Genomic DNA, 22,555 nt, shown 5'->3' with positions numbered 1-22,555 from the left:
TAACAAATGAACAACTTGCCTTCCACAGAATCACCACAGGATCCAATTAATTACTAAACCTTTAACTCAGGTTTTCTAATTATTTTCTGGAATTATAGTGAGTGGGCTATTTGAGACAATTTGGAAAAGTTTTCATTTTCATATGTATGCATATGTATACACTTAATATATCTCATATATATGCATATTGTAGTTAAAACCAAAAATTTGTTCTGTATAAGCAAAAGAAACACATCTGTAAATTAAATTATACAAATATATTAAAAAGCTAATCAAACAAGTACCTCTATGATGTAAAAATGGAGGGGGAGATAGGGCTATTTTACTGTGAATAACTAGACTTTTAAATTGATGTAATTAAAAATATAAATATCAACATCCGTCTATAAATCATTACAACAGGTGATCACTTCAGTAACTCTATAATCCAACTCAGCAAATCTTTATTAGAATTCTTTCACTGTGGGTAAAAAGCCAGAAAAATAAATGCTGACTTAGAAAGTATAAATACAAATAGTTAAAAAAAATGTTTGCAGCATTCATAGCACAAATTGTACCTGAACTGAAGGGATATATATATATATATAATATACATATATAATATATATTATATATCATACTATATTGCTCATTATTCACTTATATCTAACTATATACATATATTTATTTATAGTTTGTCAAATTCTATAAACAAATACCTGAAACAATATATATAAAGGACATTCTATCAACTGATCTTTAAAATAAGTACAGAATAAACAGCTATGCATATAAAATTGAATACCTTTCTTTGCTGCATATCTACAAAAACAAAGATATCATCTGAAAATCCTAGGTTTCATTTAGAGCTAGTATTTATTAAGTAGCCTGTTCTTGGTAAAAATTGTTCACAAAGGGGGAAAAACTGCTATTCTCAGTTTTAGAGTCTCAGTTCAAATTAAAGGAGCAGTTTAAACTCCAGGTTGGCTAAAAAAGCCTTTGAATTTCCTATAAGTTGAATGGTATTTTGCAAATTAGCTCTACTTAATAAAAGAGACAAAAATATCAAGATATATATGAATTTAGCCTATTTTTTATTTCTGTGTGTTCATAGTAAACATTTTTGTAAGTGACAAACACGGGCATATGACCACAGTATCACAATCAAGAAATTTTAAGACAACATTAACAATCACTCAAATTGATGCGGCATTTGCGCAACACAGGTTACATATTTGCAAGGTTTACCTATAAGTACAATAGGTATTAACATTTCACTACATTTAGAAAAAATAAAAGTGACCTGTTAGTGACCACATACATCGAAATATACACAACACAAACTGAAGGCAATCCTTAATTTTGTCTCCTTCGGATTCAATTGAATGGGCAGTGTTGCCAACTAAACAACCTTCCTTTTTCGTTTGTTTGTTTACTTGTTTTAATACTTAGTATACCAAGTGCATTTGCTAGAATCCAATCTTTGGTCTAAAAGTAAACAAAAGGAAAGAAACAGTTCTTTAAAGAAAAAGGACAAAACAATAAATGGCCAATATAATTCCTTGGGCACCTTTACTACAAATTCTTAAATACAAATTACAATTTAACATTTTAAAACTCTCTTCATAATTTAGGTTGTTCTCAAGGCCTGCGTCCACCAGATAGCTCCATGATAACTTATAATACTGCACACATGGAAATCTGGCAGCCTGTTGAGATAGACTTGTCAGGTTTGAATGAAATGGCAAAGCAGTCACTATTTAGATACACATTCTACTATAATTTGACGTCCAAACCTTATATTCTACAATGTATTCTCCCACATTGCACCTCGCTGACACTCCACACCGTGTTAGAATAGTAAACAACCCTAAAGACTGAACAAACGTACAGAAATGGGGAGGGGGGGCTTAATAAAAAATACCTGGACTTATTTTTTTAATTATCATTTACAATGCAAATGTGTGTAAAACGTTCACTTACAGTCTGGTCCCCCGGATGTTAATGTATTAAAGGGTTGGAAGAAGACCCCTGATTTTGATGTGTGAAATAATCAGACAGTCCCCCGGACAGTCCTGTCGTAAAACTTGGCAAAGAGGGTCTTAAAGACTCACAGGGCAGGGTCGAGGGGGCCTGCGGCGACGTAGAGGAGGACGCGGCCCGGGCGCTCATGGACGTGCTGGTCTGCGAAGTCATTGACGGGTGCGGGACGTGGGGGAAAAAGTAACTGGTCTGGCCCGCGAGCAGGTTGACGGAGCAGGGGTTGAGGGAGTAGGTCCCGGAGCAGGGCACCGACAGGCCGCAGGGCACCGAGGCGGCGAGCGCAGCGGCCGTGAGGTGGTGCGTGGCGTACGGGATCTCCCCGTTGACCAGCCGGTCCACACTCAGCCCGTTGGCGGTGGAGAAGGAGTGGTTGTTGCCCAGCGAGTTTTGAGTCAACACGGAGCTGTAGGGCATGGGGTGGCTGGGGTAGGCCGACGTGGTCCCGTTGTAACTCAAAGTGCTGCTGGCGCGGGGGTGGTGCAGGGACAGGAAGGGCGACATGGGCCAGTAGAGGGAGCCGGCGCGGTCCATGAAGGTGAGGCCGGTGGAGGTGAGGCGCGCCCCGCGCTTAAAGGCCAGCTTGGCCCGAGACGTGGTGGAGCGGCGCCGCAGCTTGCCGGTCGTGCCGCCGATGAACACGTCGTCGCTCGACGGGTCGAGCATCCAGTAGTTGCCCTTGCCCGGGTCGTCGTAGTGGCGCGGTACCTTCACGAAGCACTTGTTGAGGGACAGGTTGTGGCGGATGGAGTTCTGCCAGCCCTGCTTGTTCTCGCGGTAGTAGGGGAAGTTCTTCATGATGAACTCATAGATGCCATTGAGCGTCAGGCGCTTCTCGGGACTCTGCCTGATGGCCATCATGATGAGCGCGTTGTAGCTGAACGGCGGCTTCTCGTACTTGCCGTTCTTCTTGTCGCCCTCCTTGCCCCCCTCCCCGTCCTTGCCGCCCTCGCCCGCCCCTTTCTTCTCCTCCCCCCCGGCGCCCGCGCCCTTCTCCTTCTCGTCCGGCCCGACGGGCGCCAGCTCCGCCGGCCCGCCGCCCGGCTCGCCTTTGGCTCCAAGTGCGTCAGCCTTGGCCCCGTCCAGGGCGGTGGAGGGCGGGAGCAGGAGCGGCTGGGGACCCTTGTCGTCGTCGGCTGCTGGGGCGCCGCGCGCCTGCGGGGGCTGCGGGGCCGGGGGCGGCTGCTGCTGCTGCTGCTGGGGCGGCGGTGGAGGCGGCTGGGGCGCGGGCGGCGGCGGGTGGTGGTGGTGGTGATGATGATGGTGATGCTGGGGGTGGTGGCTGTTGTGGTGGCCGTGGCTCGCGTGGTGGTTGTCGTTCTGGACGGCCTCGGGGACCAGGCTGTTGATGCTGAACGAGGACTTGGGAATCATTTTCACCTCTTTCCTATCTCCCATGTCCAGCATCACCCAGGCGTCGGGGGGCGGCGGCGGCGGCGGCGGCGGCACGGGAGCCGGGCAGCAGCGCGGCGGGCGACCAGCGGGTTCGGAGTGGGGCGCGGGGGGAGCGGGCAGCGGAGGCGGCACTGAGCGCTCCGGCAGCAGCGCAGTTGGACCGCAGGCTCCGGCGCTGGCAAGGCATGTAGCAAAAGCTGCAACCACCCCTCAAGAATTAGAGAGAGAAAGAGAGAGGGAGAGAGAGAGAGAGAGGGAGAGGAGATAGAGAGAGAGAGAGAGAGAGAGAGAGAGAGAGAGAGAGAGAGAGAGAGAGAGAGAGAGGGAGGCTAGAGGCAGAAGCAACCCGTCGCCCGGGGTGCAGCGCCCCGCTCCGTTCCGCGCCCGGCCTCCCCCTCCCCCGCTGCCTCCTCCTCCTCGCGCCGCAGCAGTCACAGCAGCAGCAGCGGCAGCCCGAAGGGGGGGAGAGCCGGGCGGCGGGCGGGCGCGTCCCGGAGCGGCCGCAGCGAGGCTAGGAGACAGCGATCGAGGCAGCTATAGCCACAATTAATTTTCCGAGCTACAGGCGCACACTAGGGCTGTAAAAAAATTTTTGGTTTAACCTTTCCTACTGCCGAACCAATCAGTGCCGCCGGCGTGCAGGAGCGTCTGGCTAGCCGTCGACCAATCGGGGGCCCAGGGCCCGCCCATCCCCGCCCCGCCCCGGCCCCGCCCCCCGCTCACCGCCCCCTCCGGGTGGCGGGGCCCAGGCCTGGAGCCGCGGGGACCGGCGGGAGATCGCCCACCCGGCCAGGATTAGCGTGGGGCGTGCGCCCCGGGCCGCGGCCGCTCGACTGTGGCCTCCTCCCTGTATGGGATTATTTTCCTTTGCGCGTCAATATTTATCCTTATTGATTAAAGTTTGTATCCAATTTTGTCTGGAAGAGCGGGGCGGGGGGCGCGGCGGAGGGGCGAGCTGCGAGGGTGCGGGAGAGGGCGTGAACCCTGGGGACGCGGCGGCCCCGGCAGCGCCCTGGGAGCGAGCGGGCCAGCAAGCTCCGGAGAGCCGGGCATCGGGGGAACGGGGCCTGGAAGGTGGGGCGGGGGCGGCCACGGCCAGGCCGGTACTTACAGCTTCCTGCGGCCCGCGGCGAGCTCGGCTGTGAAGCTGGGCTGAGGGCGGCGAGCGGGGGCGGCTGAGCGGTGGGTGCGTTCTGTGGAGGCCTTCCACGCACGCGGGCGGGCGGGCGGAGAGCTGCCCCGGGCGAGCACAGACCCAAACAGTCCCGAAATAAAGCAGGTAACACGTGTGTTCTCCCTCCGTCTCGCTTCACTCCCAGAGTCGCGCTCACGCGCGGGTGACCCGGTGGCAGTTGTCTCCTCGGGCACTCCACCTCCTCTTCAGCTTCTAGGCAGTACTGGAAGCCGGTAGCCGCGATCGATCATCCTGGAAATATTTTCATTTTGCTTGACATTGAAGAAAATATGAGTGGGCGTCTACTTCCGTTTTTTTTTTTTTTAAATCCTATGTTTGCTCCTTTTTCCCATTTCACAAATACTTTATCTCTTTAAAACCTCAATCTTGAAACACCAGTAGGGCGAAATCAGCTCTTACCCTTCTTGGATGCTGCTGGAATGCTCTGGGGAGCCCAAGGAAGGTGGATTTGACAGTCCTAGCTTCTGGGGTTTGGGGGATGGTTTGGTGGGGAGGTTGAAACGAGTGGGTAGCTTGTAATTCAAGGCCTTTAAAAAGATCGCGGCCAGGGCCAGGGCCAAGGCCCAGCATTTCCCAGGGATTGGAATTTAGTGCGGAGCACACAGATCACAAATCCTCACTGGCTCAAAGCGCGCCACGTTGTAAGCAGAGGCCGTAGCCAGAGAGGAGAGGGAGGTGGAGACACATAGGTCACGAGTATCTTTCCCCTCCTCTTTAAGGTAAAATACTCTACCCATGCCAGCATTCATTTTGATGAGCTCTTAGCTAAATGATCTCTCAGTCTTGATATAAAAAAAAAAAAGGAAGGAGAAAAAACAGGGCCTATGTGTGGTACTAAAATCTACCAGAAACATGCAATACTCAAAATAATAGGGAGTTATTCTGATGTTCTCACCCCCCAAATTTGAAATGGGGCGCAGAAAGAGGGGAGGGAAAGAGAGGGAAACGCTAGCGAAAATTATCCACAATTACAAATAGCTAGCAAATTTTATATCTATTGGAGTGTTGTAAGAGATCTTTGATTATTTGTCCCCAAATATCCTTCCACTGCTTGGATCTCTTCCTACATATCCGCTGACTTTAAAACAAGCTATGCATGACGGAAAAGGCCAGGGTTCTAGCAATCAGCTTTGCAAAACACATTGGTGCCAAAGGTTGATTTCTAGGCTTGGGGTTTCTCACGGAGCCTGGCGACGTGATGAGCTTTGCCAACCTAGCTAGAGAGATCTGTGAGCCTGGGTTGTCTTGTTCATTTCCCTTCCCACTCTTTTCTCCTCCTCAGGCCCATTTTCCCTGGTGGTTCCTCAATGCGCTTGCCTTCCTTCCTCCTCCCCTCTCCCTTCTTCCCCTTTCACTAACCCACCCCTTCTCCCTCCCTCCTTTCCTCTCCCCTTCACTCCTCCACCTACTCCTCCCCATCCCCCAGCCCCCCTTCTCACCACCGCTTATAATGGCTCCCGGGGCTCCCTCAGAGGTGGACGGCCCGGTACGTTTTCGTAGTCGGTCTAGCGTGAAATGATTCGGTGTAACCGGATTCTTGGGAAAGGACAGGTTACGTAAACATTTACTGATGTGGAGTAACTATACTATTTGTACTCTGATATGCAGGAAGGAAAGTGTTGATTAACACAGAAGAAAAAAAAGCGAAATTAGCTGATTGCATGCTCATAAGTGCAAGCTGTCATTGAACTGCTTTTAAAATAGACACAGCTGGGTGTTTGTGTTGAAAAATTTCTTGTGTTTTTGCTAATACTGAAATAAGCATGATTTTGTATACCAAACATTTTCAGATCATTAAAATTTGTAATCTGTGCTGGTTTTAAACACAAAGAAAAGAAACAGAATCATTTCGATGTAAAATTTGCTGATATTATATTAACTCAATCAGGTCTGTACAAATTGTGCATTGTGTCTCCTAAAATCTGTTTGATCAATTTAATACACAAAGTGCCAAACGTGGGTATTGTTTGTTAACATTGGACATTTTATTCAAATCTGAGCTCAGCAGTGAACTGGAGGAGTTGTTCCTTGAATACAACACCAGCTCTGACTGATGAATTTTTAATGTTTTGAGGTGCTTCTTAGGTTAAAGCTAAGTGTGTATTGTTTTGTTACCCCGTGGAAGAAATTAGCAGGCAAAGTAAGGTTTTTTTTTTTTCTTCTGTTTACTTTCAAGGAGCAAAAACTGGGTTTTGTACAGTGAGAGCTGCAATACTCTGATTTTATATGTCAAGGCTTATGGCGGCTTGAAAATTGTTTTGCATGCAGATTAAGGGTGTGCTGTGTTATTTTAAGGTTACGTGAATGCGAGTCTCTCAAAGCAGGATGATTGATCGTAAAAACATAGCATATAGTTTGAAATAATATTAAAACTAGTTTCCTGATGCAAAGGTTATTTGCAATTCCCGAAAAAGCAAGTTTGAATCCCTTTAAATAATTTTACTTGTTCTTTATGGTGAGATGGGGCTATATATCAGAATGCACACACATATGTATATCAGGCTTGTTCAACAAAACATGCACTGTTTACTCAGAGGCTTATATTTGTGTAAGCAATGGTTTCTTTTTAGATCTGCTGCTAGCTGAAGCAGAGGGGGAAGGAGTTCCTGGACAAAGTATTGTGAAGTTGAAAGTCTCTGGATGAGGCTTTGTATATCCTACCAACCAATTTGGGTGCAAATTGGATTTGAAGTCCTGCCCACGTCCACCGAGGGCCTCTTCCCTCTGCACATAAAGCCCTGTTTTCAGCCTCCTAGTCGCTGTGATTACCTTCAGAAGACAGAGGGCAGGCAGCCAGTGGTCTCAGACCGGAAACAAATCCCCCCACCAGTATAATTTTCCCTCCTAATCAATTTAACCTCACACATATAAATTTGCAAATGTGTAGTCTTAGGAAAGTAATGAATAGAAGAGCACACCAGAGTAAATGTGATCTGTTAGTTTACATAGTGGTGACCTCGTAGACCTCAGCTCTCATCCACTACCTACTCACTCAAAAAAAAAAAAGGACAAGAATTGTAGAGCGAGCAATTTCAGCAGAAGAGTTGCTGGAGAAGTGTAGATTATTCCTTGTCAATTTTAAAATTAATCTCCAAGCTTACACAGCGCACTTCATTCGAGCAGGGGGCAGCTTATTTTTATTCCATCTTTGAGGGTGGATGGATGTTGCATTTTCTTTCTTGGGTACATTGTTTTGTTTTGTTTTGGGCCATCTTTACTTTCTAGTAACAAGGGTGGGCCATATTTATCAACTTCCATCTTTCCCCTGGGAGCAGAGACAAACTCAAGCTAAAGTTCTCTTCTTACAAATGCACAGGACGGTTTGTGACCTCTTGACATGTGGGAGTCAGTAGATCCCATGCTGAGACATCCAGGTATTTCAGTGGTTCTGTAACAAATGAAGTCTGCCTTCCCTAGAGCCAACTTGTCTATAATCTCTTCCTAACAGCAGGTAATGGTGCTAACATTTAGTGATTAGAAGTTACTCTTTAGCGTGTTGTATCCTTGTTCTGTGGGTTTTGGTTACAGGTTATACGATTAGGTTTGCGAGAACAGTAGTGAACTAAACTTCCCAGTAAGAGGTCTTCACACCAGGGAAGTGTGACTTTTCCTAGGCAGCCCTGCCTCGTCACTCATTAGGGAGCTGCAGGTTGTCAGAGGCTGCTCTCAGCAGGCTCATGCACGCACCCCTAACGTCATCGAGGGCGCGCATATGTGCATGGAGTGGGTATACACACACACACATAGAGCTCTAAAACTAAATTAAGAAGCCGATGATTAAGACAAGCGTCTACTAGGCCTGTCATTTCAGCATCCTTCCATCATAACATTGTGGCACTGGCAATTTTGCTTGAGAACCTTGAGGAAAAAAAAATCTAAGGGAGAGCCTCATATTTGAGAGTTGAAATGTTTAACTTCTATAAGCTAGGGAGCCACTTCAGAAGCCAGGCAGTTAAAAGGAGGAGGGAGAAAAGGGGGGAAGTGGTCTTCATGGAAACTCATTGATTTCTCTGGGCACATCTCTTTGATATGGCCATGTGTCCTATGTGTAGCAAAGCTAGATCCACTAGCACCCAAAAACTCCCGGGTACCAACAGCCCTAGAGAGACTCACACATAATGGCATCACCCTAGAGCCAAGAACCATTGAGTTGCTCTGAACACAGTCTCTGTAGAATACTCTGAGCATTTTTGATGAGTAGGAAGGCCTGCTGCCCTTTAATGTGTTTTCTGTTACTTGCTAGTAGCTACAGGACTACTGGGAGTTGATAGTTTAAGAAGTTGAGCCCCTGGTAAGTAAGACACTCCAGTTGTAGACCAGAACCAATTGGGAGAAATTCTCTCACACACCAGATAGGCAAGCCAGTCCTGAAAGGCCAGTGTCTATAATTTCCCCTAGTTGCCCAAGGAATCAATGCAGTCCACTTTCCCAAGAAGACAAGGAACATTGAAGAGAAAAGAGAGAGTGGAAGTGTGGTCCCAGAACTGGAAATTGAAGACAAGGCTTGGCTTCTTAGTTCTCCCCACCCCGTCCCAGTCTTTCTGAAAAGGAAGGAAAGAGACTTACAAAATCCAGCATGTATGACTATGCTGTCTTTTCTGGTTTGTTCATCAGTGCATCTTGAAAGGAAAAGAAAGAAAATTATTTCATAAACACACACACACACTCACTGTGAAACAAAAGCTTGCAGGCTGAAAAAGCACACAACTCCTATGACACAGAGGCCCTAACTATGTCATTACTAGTCTTAGTTTTTCTGAGCATCAGTGAGATGTTAAGCAAGAGCTGGAATTGTCTTCTTTGAGGAAAAAGTATAGACTTCCCTGAGAGCACAAACATCAAAGCTCTTATGTTCGGAAGCAACTTTCCAGAAGATCCCCAAAACTCCCATTGTGAGAGAAAACTGGAAGAACAAAAAGGTTGACTCAGTTGCAACTATTAGATACTCAGTTCAGAAGCGGTCGCCTCTCAACAGCTAAATGCATGCGGAATTCATAGGGTTGTACGTTAGATGAATAAATATAACACAGAGAATGACTTCTGCTCATTGCAAGTCTGTAGAGGAATAAGGATTGGGAAAACTGCATGCTTGAGTCCCAAAGCCTCCTTTAGTCCAGGAGAGAAGGCAAGCTGTGTGCTAATAAAATGTCTGCTTTCTTATAAAAAAAAATAACCTCCCCAAACAAAACAAAACAAACAAAACAAACAGAAATCCAAACAAACAAACACAAAACTACCAGGACAAACTAATGTGCGCAACTCATACCAACCTGCCTCTTCGCTCTCTAGTACTGGCTCTTCTAGGTCCTCCCCACACCCCACCCCACCCCCAACCCAAATCAAAACCTGTGGCACCAGTGTTTGCCAAAGGTCCTGTCTGCCCACCCTCTTGGGGCGGCAGTGGTTGTTGGGCTCTGGTTCTTGAAGAAGGAGCTTCGCGGAGAGACTTGCTAGTCTGCTTGCCTCTGCTCTCCTCCCAGCGCGCTCACCCTGAGCTCCTTTGTAGTCCACGCCTGCCAAGTGCAATCCAGCCGGAGAGAGGCCTTGCCTTTAGGTTTCATCTCCAGATCCCTCCTCCCCTTCTGAAAAGGCAACTTTCAGCTTAGATGTCTGGTTTTTGCACATCAGACTGGAAGTATGCACAAACAGATCAATATTTTTGGGCTTTATAGGTCATCTGCCATGGTGAACGCGGAAAGGGGGGGGGGAGGCGGGGGCGGAAACAGTTAAAGGTTGTGAGCTTGTATTGATATAGTGCACAAGTCTGAGCTGAAATACCAGTGCGTGGTGCTGAAGTTAATTCGAATATTCAATAACAACTAAGGAGTATTGAACCCAGTGGGGGAGAGCAGTTACACACCACTTCTCTGCGAATCTTCCCAAGAAGCTATACACACAGGAAGGAGACACCCGACAGAGCAAGCTAGATACAGTAGGGCACAGGAGCAAGCTACTACAGTCACCAAATGAAAACTAAAACAACTCAATTCCTTTTCAGAATTGATAAGAAAGGTGGTGGGATATTTTTATTATTAAACAATCCCTACTTGATTTATTTCGTCAAATTCGGTGTCTCCCTTCTGGCTTTGTCTTAAGCCAGGAGAGAGAAAGCAATATCAAGATAATAGCTCAGCTGGGCAAGTGTGGCTCAGCTGAGTGTGTGGGCTACAAACCTTCAGGCCAAGAGGCTCGCTCCCTCTTTCTGTCTTTCTTTTTGTCCTTCTACCTTCTCTCTCTCTTCCCCTCCCTCTCCTCCTCCCTCCCTCCCTCCTTTTTCCTCTCTTCCTTCTTTCCCTCTTTTCGTCTAGATTGTGAATTTGATAGATAAAAAAGAAGAGAAAATGGAAACTCAGAAGACCCCCCCTCCCGCCCCCCTTGCCGAGAGCAACGGCATGCATGCTGCGGCTGGCTGCTGGCTGCCGCAAGCTCTTTGAGCGCAGAGCCTAGAGAGGCTCATTCTGGTGCTTTCTCGCTTTAAGACTTCCAGAATGCCAGTAGGGCCAGGCGCTCTGCTCGCTCGGATTTCTGCCCAAGTAACCCACCGTTTGGGTTTAGAATAAATACCCCCAAAGAAAAAAGGCCCCCAATTAAGCTGAGTATGGGCTAACCATCTCGCATCCAAAAACTGGGCCTGGAGGTTTTCATAGAGGGAGTTCTAGGTCCAGACCACCTAATAACCCGTGAGTGGGAGAATACGGGTATTGAGTAGGTCTGGAATTGTACACGAAACATTATTTCCTAATTAATTAAAGTAATTCTCTATCTCTATTTATATTCATATACATGCTATTGATTACACGCCTCTATTTGCTTGAAAAAGTGCTCAGAGTATCTTTGGAGCACACTGCTCTTTCTTTGTCCCCTTGAACATTTACAGCTGATCTTGCGGCTGGTTGAGATCAATTAGCACTGGATTTTGCCCTGGGATTGCTCCCCAGGGCGGAAAAATGGAGCCAACTGTTCTCCAGAGACTTTATTCGCCCCTCTGTATCCGCCAGGACTCCGTAGGCAGTTCAAAATCCCAAGCCTTGGTTTCACTTGATTTTGTTGTTGTTGTTATTGATAAATATTGGGTCATACACAAGCCACTTGTCAGAGCCTTTGGCTCCATCTCACAGCGGCAGCTCCTAGCGGGGCGTTTGAGTCTTGTCCTAGAAGCTGAAAAAATTTCCTGGGACGAGAACTGCACATTCTCTGATCCTTCAGTTCCGGAGATATCCCTATAGGATCATAGCCCTGCCTGTCTGCTGTCAGGTTCATTCCTCGATTTGTTCCAATATATGGACACTGAGTAGATGGGTGTGTTCTACCCATTTAAAAAATTGTGATTGGGAGGGGTGTTGGTAAGTTGATGCTGGTCCTATAGCTCCCTGCAAAGCCCCCCTCAAAGCTCAAACAGATAGTCATTGTAATTGTGGGGAGGTGAGGATGAGCCGGCAGGTAAGGCACTTGAGGGTTGTGTAATTGGAGTGTTGTATACAGTTTATCTTTCAGCTGTGCTGTGTATATTTCTCCCCCTTGATACATACTGCATATGAACAGAACCCATGGTCGGCTTGTCTTGGCATGTTTGAAGCCCTAGACACCTAACAGTATCATTACAGGAAAGAGACAAAGCCCCAAAGACTCCATCCAGGCAGGGAGGTGACTGCCTTTGGGGCGAATGGGGAGTTTCCTTGGCACTGAACTTGTCAGGGGAGCAGAGCCACTGCTGGACTCCCCTGACTTCAGGGCTTTCCGATGCTGAACTAGTGTTTGTGTGTGTGTGTGTGTGTGTGTGTGTGTGTGTGTGTGTGTGTGTGTGTGTTGTAACCAACTGATTTCCGACATTTCAAAGAGATTCTTTCTATTTCTCAGCATTACGGAAATGTACGTTGCTGGAAAAGCAGTAAAAACAAGCATAGAACTGCAATTTTCAAGAAAATAGGATCTCCAAATATAAAAATAAAAAAGTAGCAGATAAGATGTATAATTCAATCAAATTACACAAAATTGCTTGAGAATCCAGAACAGTAGCGATCCATTATGCCTCTGTTTTATTAGTGACAAGTACAATTACTCTAAAATAAAGAACACTGGTGAATATATAATTGGCTGTAATCATGTTAGTGTTTGAATAAAAATGACGGGAACATTTAACACTTTGACAACAAAATGTTCAGAAATAACTTATTTATTCAAACAGTTTTTTATTTTCCACCAAGCGAAGGAGAAACACAGTTTGCTTAGGAAAATCAATGACTTTTCCCTGCAATAAATAAATACCCCAAAGGGGAAAAACAGCCCCACACCTCTATATTATTACTACTATTATTTTTAACCACCAAGAAGCTTAATCCTATTTGAAGTCAACATTTCACATAGCGGTTGTTTGGTACTAAAGTCCGCCACCTAGAGGAACAACTGTATAATGCAATGCCAACCCCTTTACCCCCGCGGTGACCCGGAGAATCAGTTAATATTCTTTGCAAATTGCTGTCCAAACTAACTCCCTCACTCCACCCCCTCATATCCCCTTCCGCCCTGAAACATCGTCACAATATTTTCTTAGTAATTGTTATGCGCGGTTGACAAAAACCGGAGACTTTCTCCGTTAGTGTAGATCTCCCGGGAAAGTGCCAGGGAGTGCACCGGGGAAGCGGGTCAGGATTTGGAAGGTGCTGGAGAGGCAATTCTCTTTTACCTGGGGTTCATTTAGAGCAGCCCGATTTCAGGTCCCTTAAAGGAACAGTTTAAGAGAGAATCATCTTAGTCTGGCTCCCTCTGGTTTTGCGCAGAGAAAGAAACCAGTTCCCGCCCCCTGCTCCGCCGGCATACAAAATCTGGGCCCCTGCTTTTTATCTAATTAGTCCTGTAAGTTTTATCGACCCAGGTAGGCTACTGGGAATACCCATAATGCAGATTTTGTTTGGTTGTGTCCCTGGAGCCAGACCCACGCAAGAGAAAAATCTAGATTTTTGCACAGTCCTGTATTGTCAAGAAACGCATGCGGTTTGCGGGAGAATTTGGAGCTCCGCTCGGCAGGACTTTTCGCTTTTAAGTCTTGTTGGATCGCTTGGATCCAATGGGGAGATGGGGAGAACCACCCTACCTTCCCACTCACTTTAATTTAAGCTTTGGGCAGGGATACTCTAAAGGAGGCTAGGGCGGCTGGAAGAAGAATTTCCTAATGTGCGCTACATTCCCTTAGCGGACATTGCTGCCACCGCCGCAGCCTCTATGGTGATCCAGGCCAGACATTCAGCCTTCCCCATCTCACTTCAAAGTTTTATCTGCCCGAAGTTGCCTATAAAAATGTTTAAGCTAGCAGGACGAGAAAGGAGCAGAATGATTGAATTCTTTTTAAAAAATAAGTGTAGCTAGTACCCGAACTTCCGATGAGTTTTATCTCTTCGGTTCCCCTGGTTTCTTCCTTCCCTCTCTTCCTATTTTTTCTTAGATGTCTCACCTTTCCTTCCCTTTTCCTCTCTCTCTCTCTCTCTTTTCTAGTCTATGTCTACCAACTTTTCTCCAAGAATAAGATGAAGAGAGCGGAGGTGATGCCGAGACAGACCCTTTCCCCCCACTTTCCTGCCTCCTAGTCTCAGATGCTCCACGCGGGATTTGGACGCCCTCTGAGGGTTCTTCCTCTTCTTCTGACTCAATAGCAGTTCAATTAGGAACCATTAAACTATTTTCCTGGTGTATGTCTAAATTATTTTAAGGTAGTTAAATATGTATTTTAAAAATCACAAACACTAGATGGCTGTCCGGTGGCCTAAGGCCTGAGGGTTCTAAGCCCACTCCACCACTCTACCGCAAGGCCCTAAGAACTCAAATCCTCAGATTTTTTTTCCTTTTTTGGTTTATGCAAAGCTAGCTCTTCCACTCTTCACTCCGAGGTCTATCATCCCTCTCCTGCATTATATTAACAGCGTGCTAGCCTTCCTCTACGTGGGTAGGCTGCTAATGGGAACCACTTAATGCAACTGAAATGCTCATCTGTGGAGATTTTCCCAAGCAATGTTGGCTTTTTTTTCTTTTCTTTTCTTGTTTTCTTTTCAAGGCATGGTCACCACTCCCTCACTTCTCCTCTTTTCTTAATATGGGGTCTGGAAAGGGGGTACAACAACTTTTAGTGAGTGGGATGCTCCCTCCCCTTTCTGCTGCTTTTCAGTTATCCCCGGGGATAAACTGGACAGCTTTGCTTCTCTCTAAAGAGTAGGACTATCCTAAGTCTAGCTAAAGCTCTTGGTTGCCTCTAGCAGCAAATCCTAGTCCATCTATTCTCCAGTGCCACCTTTCCTTCCCCCGGGAAGTTTGTCCGGGGAAGTCAGGATGGCTCTCACTGAGACTCTATAGTGTTCTTCAGTGCAGTCCTCTGAAGAAAATGCCACAAGAAATTGCCACAGAGATGCTCTGTGCTTTGCATGGTCTCATGTGTAGGGTATGTTTCTTTAGTTGGAAGAACTTTTTAGGGTCTACTTTTGGGGGCTTGTTGGTATCCCTTGCCAAGAAGGGATGCACCCCCCCACCCCCCAAGAGAGTGATCATCTTATAAAGCTTTATACACTTTCATATAATTCTGGCCAAAAAGTCATGATTCATCGATCCAGTTTCCTAGGAGAAGATCATCAGCAAAAAGCCAAGTTAAATCAGATGTGTAATAAATGTTATACAGTGGGTTTAGTGATGGTTTGTGATTCACAGATGAAGTGTTCCTGCCACCTAAAAGTTGGTGACATGCAGACTCAAGATCTTCTGGCATTACCATTCTTCCTCTTAGGAAGTTACTTCACCTTTGTAGTGTTTTTTTCTTTAACAAAACATTACTGTAGTTGTTAATATACAAAGTGCCAAATATCTTCTGTTTGTACAAACTCCCAAGAAATGACACCCCAAATCATTTCCAAACCCTATGTTTTTTTTTTAAAAAAAGGTTGGAAGTGAAATTTCATTCAAATAGCAGCAGTGCCATCTAGTGACCATAGGGATGAGTATTGATGAAAGTAAGAGTGTTGGCTGTTTTTAAGATTCCTGAGGCACAGTGGGCTTTTCTAATACAGTGTGATTGTCTTACCAGGAGAACTCTATAATATCAAATTTTACACCATGAACACAGATAAATTAAACTATGTTTTTCCATGTCAGGTTTTCCTCCAAGGTAGCTTTGCTGTATTACATTGATTTTACAAATTATCAGCAAGAATTGATAATGAGAGTTATAAACATATACATAATTAAAATAGAAACAAATAGACATTTTGGTATTTCTTCTGAGGCATTGGTTACTCACTTAAGACTGCTCTTTAGTTAGTATCAGGAACACACTAAATTTTCTATCTTTTTTTTTTTTTTAAATAACCACATCTGTGCTTTCTCTATGTCACCATTGCTCAAAATGTTTTGAAATTCAAAGTAACAGAATTCATATGCTTGAACGGACTCCACTTTTTCTTTTTGTAGAGAAGATTATAAATGGACTTTGTGGGCACAGGTGCAGTCTTAGCAATGACAGACTAGAGAGTCCAAGAATTTTCAGAATAAAACCACTTTAGCATTTGCTTGGCATTTAATATGTTGGACTGAGGTAGTAGAAGAATTCATCTCATTCCTGTGACTTTGTATGCTGGCCATATGTATAGGTGTGGTTTGTGCACGTAGTTGCTAAAGTGTGTTTTTAGTTTCCTATCAGCAAGGCAGCTGAGGGCCCTTGGAATACAAGGACCCATGCTTTAGGGTTAGTTTTGTTGACTGCACTTTACTTTTGCTTATAGTTCCCTTGATTTTCCTGTGCAATGTGCCTGCAAGCTAGCACAGGAACTAAACTGATAGTCTGACATATGATAACTGGAATGCTGGTCAGCATCTGGTTGAGCTTGAGCTAGCCACGATGCTTTTCCTGACCTTTGTTTTTTTATACACAAAATGAAAAGGATGAACCTTTTTTTATGAACCTTTTTTTATGATTTCATACAGCTCAGAAGGCCTATGAATCTGCAAAGCATGAACTCTCATCGCAAGATACTGTTACTTGCAACCACTCTTTCCCTGAGAAGGGGACATGGAGATTCAGTATCAGTTCTGAATTGATCTAACAGGCAGTTCACCAGTAATAAAAATTGTTAAGCTCTTCTTTTTCCCCTAGTATTTCATCATATTCTTCTTTTCTCATTTTTGCTTTTGTTTTTAACAGAAAACAAAACAACAAAACCAAAAAACTTTTACTTTTTTCAGTCAGCCTTTCACTAACTCATTGGCATGCACTCCGCTCTGTTTTGCTGTCCATCCAGAAAAATCATGTGAGGACGTGATTAGACTGAACACAAAGCCATAATGCTGAGGCAGCTGTATTTGAGGTCTAACATGTTCTCATATCCTTACTGTAATTATAAATTAAGATTAATAATTTTAGGTACCAGATCCAAAGTAGTCTGGCTGCAAACAGCCTACATCTCTCCTGGCTTCTGTGGTACTTTGAGAATATTCCTTCAGCAGCTGATAGTAAGATTTTCCCAGCTTCCATACAACTAGGAATGTTATTGCACAGATTTAACAAGGAAAGGAGTGTTTATAGAAGGCACACAACACTCAGAATGTACATATTCTCAGCCTCATGCAGGCTGCATACACACACACACACAGACAGACAGACACACACAGAGACACACACACAGACACACAAACATAGACCCCCACCACCACACACACACACGGAGTATAATTTCCATCTGCCAAGAGTTAATAGAAGGTATAGGGTTCATTTTGAGGCAAATTTGGAGTCTTTCAAAGGTTTCGTTCTCAGGTGCCATTCTGTTCTCTCAATATCTTTCTGTTCCTCTAAACCTTGGAATGGCAATTAAGATACTATGTCACTGTGCTTGTGCAATGTGAGGGTCTCTTAGTCCAAATTCCTGGGATATGAAGTATTTCAGATTTTTTGGAATATTTATGTAGACATTGATGGTTGAAGTTCTCTTATCTGAAAAGCCTTAAATATCAAATTCTCTCATATCCAAAAACCTATAAAATGGCATCTAGACATTTATAAAGTTTGGATTTAAGAGCATTTCAGATTTAGAATGTTCAGTTTACAGGTGCTTAGACTATATAAGATTACCAAGGCATGTTTTCTCCTGTGAACTTTCTAAGAATATTCACCAAGAGAATGAACATATTACATGAGGCCATTCAGTTTGAAAGACACAGAAAAGGCCATTATACCCTGGCCTTGGTGTCAATAGCTATTGCTTGCACTTACCCATCTTAGGCTCAGAGCCAGTACATCAGGAAATAGAAATATTTCACAGTACAAAGTACTTTTTCATGTGCCCCACAGTAGGATTATACCACACATACTTGAGGACTCTCAACTTTTAAAGTGTTGGGACTCCTAATGAGATAAACTGACTGTGTGCTATGATTTTCTCTTTATATTCATTTTTTAAAATGTTTTTGAGATTATAATATAATCATGTCATTTCCCCATCCTCCTTTCTACACCCCGAAACCTTGATTTCTTAAAAATTCATAGCTTCCTTGATCCTGAAAAGGCTTGATGTCCCAGAGTAGGGCAATGTCAGGACAGGGAAGCAGGAGTGGGTGGGTTGGTAAGCAGGGGAGGGGGATGGGATAGGGGGTCTTCAGAGGGGAAACCACGAAAGGGGATAACATTTGAAATGTAAATAAAGAAAATATCTAATAAAAATTTCATGGCTTCTTTCTTTTTCACTGTTTCAGTGTGTGTTCCTAACACAGAAATACAAACAGCACAGTCTGTATGTTAATGATTTAATGCTGTCTCCACCAGAGGCATCACTGCCGAAGAAAGATTGTCCACCCAACATCTTTGGTAGTCATCCTGGGAGGCAAAACTTTGGAGATGAAAAGAATATAAGATGCCATTCAAATCAGCAGCTCTGGAGAAAGAGGACTGAATCAGTTCATTCTGGGAACTAAGCTGAATGGAGTCCAGATCACCCTCCGTTTCCCAGCGTTGTGTCTTGTCTGTCTCTGTGGATACTTAATGTCCTTCACTAATGTATTTGGCTAGTCTGTTCTTGCTAGCACACCTGTAGACTAATTTCTACAAATTCAGATCTTACAAAAAGCTGAGTCTTTAACTTCATGCAATGGCAGAGTTGTGACATCTTAGACTCATTTTCTCCCAAATGGCTTTCTGCTGCCCTCAACTGGTAGTGAGTCATCAATGCAGTAAATCTCTGCATTCATGCTAACCCCCAGCATTGTTTGACTCTAAAGGAGATGTAGAAAAATTATTAACCACATTACAGATGATTTTTATTACAGAGAAAAAAATGGAACTCAGAGGTTTTTAAGGTGTCCACCTATTATTCTCTATTTCCTCATTTTCTACCCAGTTGCATGTGATACATGAAGAAAAGTATTTGGCCTTTTCTTCTTTCAAGTATGTGTGTGTGCCAGAGTATTTGGAAGGGCTGCTTAATTATCAAATCAAGATGCATTTCAGCTGGTGTAATACCTAGGAGATATTTCTGTAATTAGTCATAAGTGATGTTAAGTATTTTATCTCTAATGTTATAAAGAGACAGAGAATTATATAAGGACCATAAATAGTGTGTAAGTGTTCTCTTTGTTTTGACAAATTTATATTGGGCATATGCTGTATGTCAGACAGCATTATCAGTGCTAAGAATATAGTACTGGTAACAGGACACAGGAAACCCATATGCTTTCGTTTCTTTATTTTCAGTTTTTATTAAACATTACATAGGGCATAGCATGCTACATAATATACCACATAATCTTCTAGAAGGAACAGGTGATCATTACTAAGGAATCTTCTCATCCTTCGTGAAAATGTCCTCTTAAAATATATTCTCCCAGCCCTTGGACAAATAGTAAGCACTGAATCCAGAGAAGAATCTCTCCATTCCCATCAAGTTCAATGATATTGTCATCCCCAATCTGTATTTCCTTTAGTGAACTTTTCAATCGATATATGCAGTGGCTACTCCAGGAATGAGCAAGCACATACCCATGATACAAGTCTTGAGAGAATCTTTTTTAAAAGATTTATTTATTTATTTTATGTATGGGAATATAATGCCACTGTCTTCAGACACACCAGAAGAGGGCATAGGATCCCATTACCAATGGTTGTGAGCCACCATATAGTTGCTGGGACTTGAACTCAGAACCTCTGTAAGTATACTCAATGCTCTTAACCACTGAGCCATCTCTCCAGACCTCTGGAGAGAATCTTCAACTCCATCTAGGTAGGGTTCCATAAAATAAACCCTACATGAATGCAAATATGTACTGCCACCATGAAAATCAATGTGGCAATTCTTCAGAAAGATGTGGATTGATCTATACCAAAATACAACTATACCACTCTTGGCCATATTCCTAAATGATATGTCATCCTATCATAGGGACACTTGCTCAGCCATGTTCATTGCTGGTCTATTCATAATAATCAGGAACTGGAAATAACCTAGATGTCCCTTGACAGATGAATAATTAAGGGGAAGAGGACAATCTAAATAATGAAGTTTTACTCAACCATTTTATAGAAATCATGAAATTTGCAGGAGATAAATGGAACTAGAAAAATTCATCCCAAGTTAGGTAACCCAGAAAGACAACTATGAAACATATTTGCTTATATGTATATTAGCCACTAAGTAAATGATAACCAAGCTATAACCTGTAGATGCAAACAAGTTAGGTATAGGGGAAGGAACTGGTAGTGGGGAGCACATGAATATTCCTGGGAGAGGGAAATAGAATAGATTTTATGAGTGAGCAGGGGTTGCAGCAATCTTGAGTATGTTACTCGAAGTGGCAACATCCAGCCTGAAAGTGGCAGTACTGTTGCAGTGGGGTTGAATCCTAAAGAGTAGAGAAGAGAGCTGAGAAGTAGGTTAACCTTCATTTTCTCCCTGTTCTTGACTGTGGATATAATGTAATTGTCTCAAATTCTTGATGTCTTAACTTCCTCAGGATGACCAACTATGACCTGGAATTGAAAAGAAAAATAGATTTCTCACATAAGTTTTTTTTTAATCAGATTATTTTTATCAAGGCAACAGAGGCAAAACTAGGAAGGTAATATAGTTGTCTTTCAGCAGGCAGATATGCCCTACCTTTCTGCTCAATACGAGTCTAAGTATCAGGTTAGCTTTTCATATGACATGTTTTAGAATGTGTCAATAAAACACTTTATTAATTTTAATTTCATTGTATAGGTGGTTTGATTACATGTATGTCTATGCTCCACCTGTATACATACCTTGTGCCTGTGGAGGCCAGAAGAGAATTCTTGATCACTGGCACTTGAATAACAGAAGATTGTGAGTCACTATGTGGGGGATGGTAATCACACCAAGTTACTGTTGAAGAGCAGTTAGTGTTTTTATCCACTGAGCCTTCTCTTTAACATAGAAATATACATTCTTGTTGGCAAGCCTGTTAAAACAGCTTTCATTTTTGTATATGGCTTATGACTTCAGGGAGTTAGAATTCATGGTAGCAACTCCTACAACTGATAAACACCTTTAGCAAACTGGCTGGATACAAAATTAACTCAAAGAAATTATCAGCCATTCTTTATACAAACAATAAACAGGCTGAGAACAAAATTAGGGACACAATACCAATTACAATACACACAAATAGTATAACATATCTTTGTGTCTCTCTAACACAGGAAGTCAAATATCTATATGACAACAACTTCAAGTACCTGAAGAAAAAATTGAAGAAGATATTCTAAGGTGGAAATATCTCTATGTTCATGAATCAGTAGGACTAACATAGTAAAAACACTCATCTTACCCAAAGCAACCTACAGATTGCCTTCAAAATTTCCACACAATTTTTTACAGTCTTTGAAAAAACAATTCTCAATTTCATAGGGAAAAAAACCATAAAACAGTCCTGAAAGATAAAAGAACTTCTGGAAGAATTACCATTCCAGACCTCAAGCTTTACCACAGAGTAATAGTAATATAAACTTCATGGTAATGGTCTAGAAAGAGACAGGTTGGTTCTTGAAATAGAATTGAAGTTCCTGAAATAAACTCACATTCCCAAGAACACTTGATTTTTGACAAAGAAGCCTAAACCACACAACAGAAAAAAAAGAAAACATCTCCAATAAGTAAATCATGCTGGCCTCACTGAATGTCTGCATGTAGGAGAATGCAAATAGATCTATATTTGACACCCTGCACAGAACTCAAGTCCAAGTGAATCAAAGACCTTCACAAAAAATTGGAAATGCTAAATCTAATAGAACAGAAGTTGGGGAATAGCCTTGAACACATTGGTACAGGAGACAGCTTCTTAACAGAACACCAATGGCTTCAGGCTCTAAGAGCAACAGTTAATAAATGGAACCTCATGAAACTGAAAAGCTTCTGTAAGGCAAAGGAGACTGTTAATAGAACAGCAGCCTACAGATTGGGAAAAGGTCTTCACTAACTCTATATGTGTCAGAGGGTAATATCGAAAATATATTAGGAACCAAAGAAGGTAGACTTGAAAAAACTAAATAACCAGGGATATCCAGATGGTGAAAGGCAAGCACAAGACTATAAGCAGCAGAAGCCAAAATATGTGGGCATCATCAGAGCCCAGTTCTTCCACCACAGCAAGCCCTGAATACACCAACACACCTGAAAAGTAGGAATCTGTCCTAAACTCCTATCTCCTGAAGATAATAGAGTCCTTTAAGGAGGATATCAATAACTCATTGAAAGAAGTACAGCAAAACACAGGTAAACAGGTGAAGGAATTGGATAAATTGATCCAAGATTTAAAAGTGGAAGTAGAAACAATAAAGAAAACACAAATGGAGGCAAACGTGGAAAACAAAACTAGAAAATCTAGAAGAAATGGATGGTTTTCTAGACAGATGACACATACCAAAATTAAATCAAGAACAGGTAAAATATCTAAATAAGCCTATATCACACG

At 43.5% G+C, this 22,555-nt stretch overlaps 1 protein-coding gene and 1 long non-coding RNA gene across 4 annotated transcripts; one reads left to right on the top strand and one right to left on the bottom strand.

Annotated features, from left to right (window-relative positions):
• Window positions 1–1,044: 1,044 nt before the first annotated feature.
• Foxg1 (forkhead box G1) lies at window positions 1,045–5,029 on the bottom strand. 2 transcript variants are annotated; one of them, NM_008241.2, is made up of 2 exons: window positions 4,526–4,905; window positions 1,045–3,611 (listed from the first exon to the last, which is right to left on the bottom strand). In NM_008241.2, exon 2 carries the CDS (start codon window positions 3,424–3,426, stop codon window positions 1,981–1,983), a length of 1,446 nt encoding a protein of 481 aa, NP_032267.1. In that variant the 5' UTR covers window positions 3,427–3,611; window positions 4,526–4,905; the 3' UTR covers window positions 1,045–1,980. The 2 variants fall into 2 exon arrangements, with proteins under 2 accessions (NP_032267.1, NP_001153584.1); NM_001160112.1 differs by having other exon boundaries at window positions 1,045–5,029.
• A 1,054-nt stretch (window positions 5,030–6,083) lies between these two features.
• Gm34304 (predicted gene, 34304) lies at window positions 6,084–19,183 on the top strand. 2 transcript variants are annotated; one of them, NR_168647.1, is made up of 3 exons: window positions 6,084–6,095; window positions 14,099–14,313; window positions 18,329–19,183. It is a non-coding gene; the product is annotated as a predicted gene, 34304 (long non-coding RNA). The 2 variants fall into 2 exon arrangements; NR_168648.1 differs by lacking the exon at window positions 14,099–14,313.
• The last annotated feature ends 3,372 nt before the right edge of the window (window positions 19,184–22,555 follow it).

This window comes from Mus musculus, chromosome 12, assembly GCF_000001635.26.
Source record: "Mus musculus strain C57BL/6J chromosome 12, GRCm38.p6 C57BL/6J".
Classification (NCBI taxonomy): Eukaryota; Metazoa; Chordata; class Mammalia; order Rodentia; family Muridae; genus Mus; species Mus musculus.
This window is presented reverse-complemented; position numbering and strand designations above follow the sequence as displayed.

Coding starts and splice junctions, on each gene's coding strand:
- Foxg1 (NM_001160112.1), bottom strand. CDS start 3,426: ATGCTGGACATGGGAGATAGGAAAGAGGTGAAAATGATTCCCAAGTCC.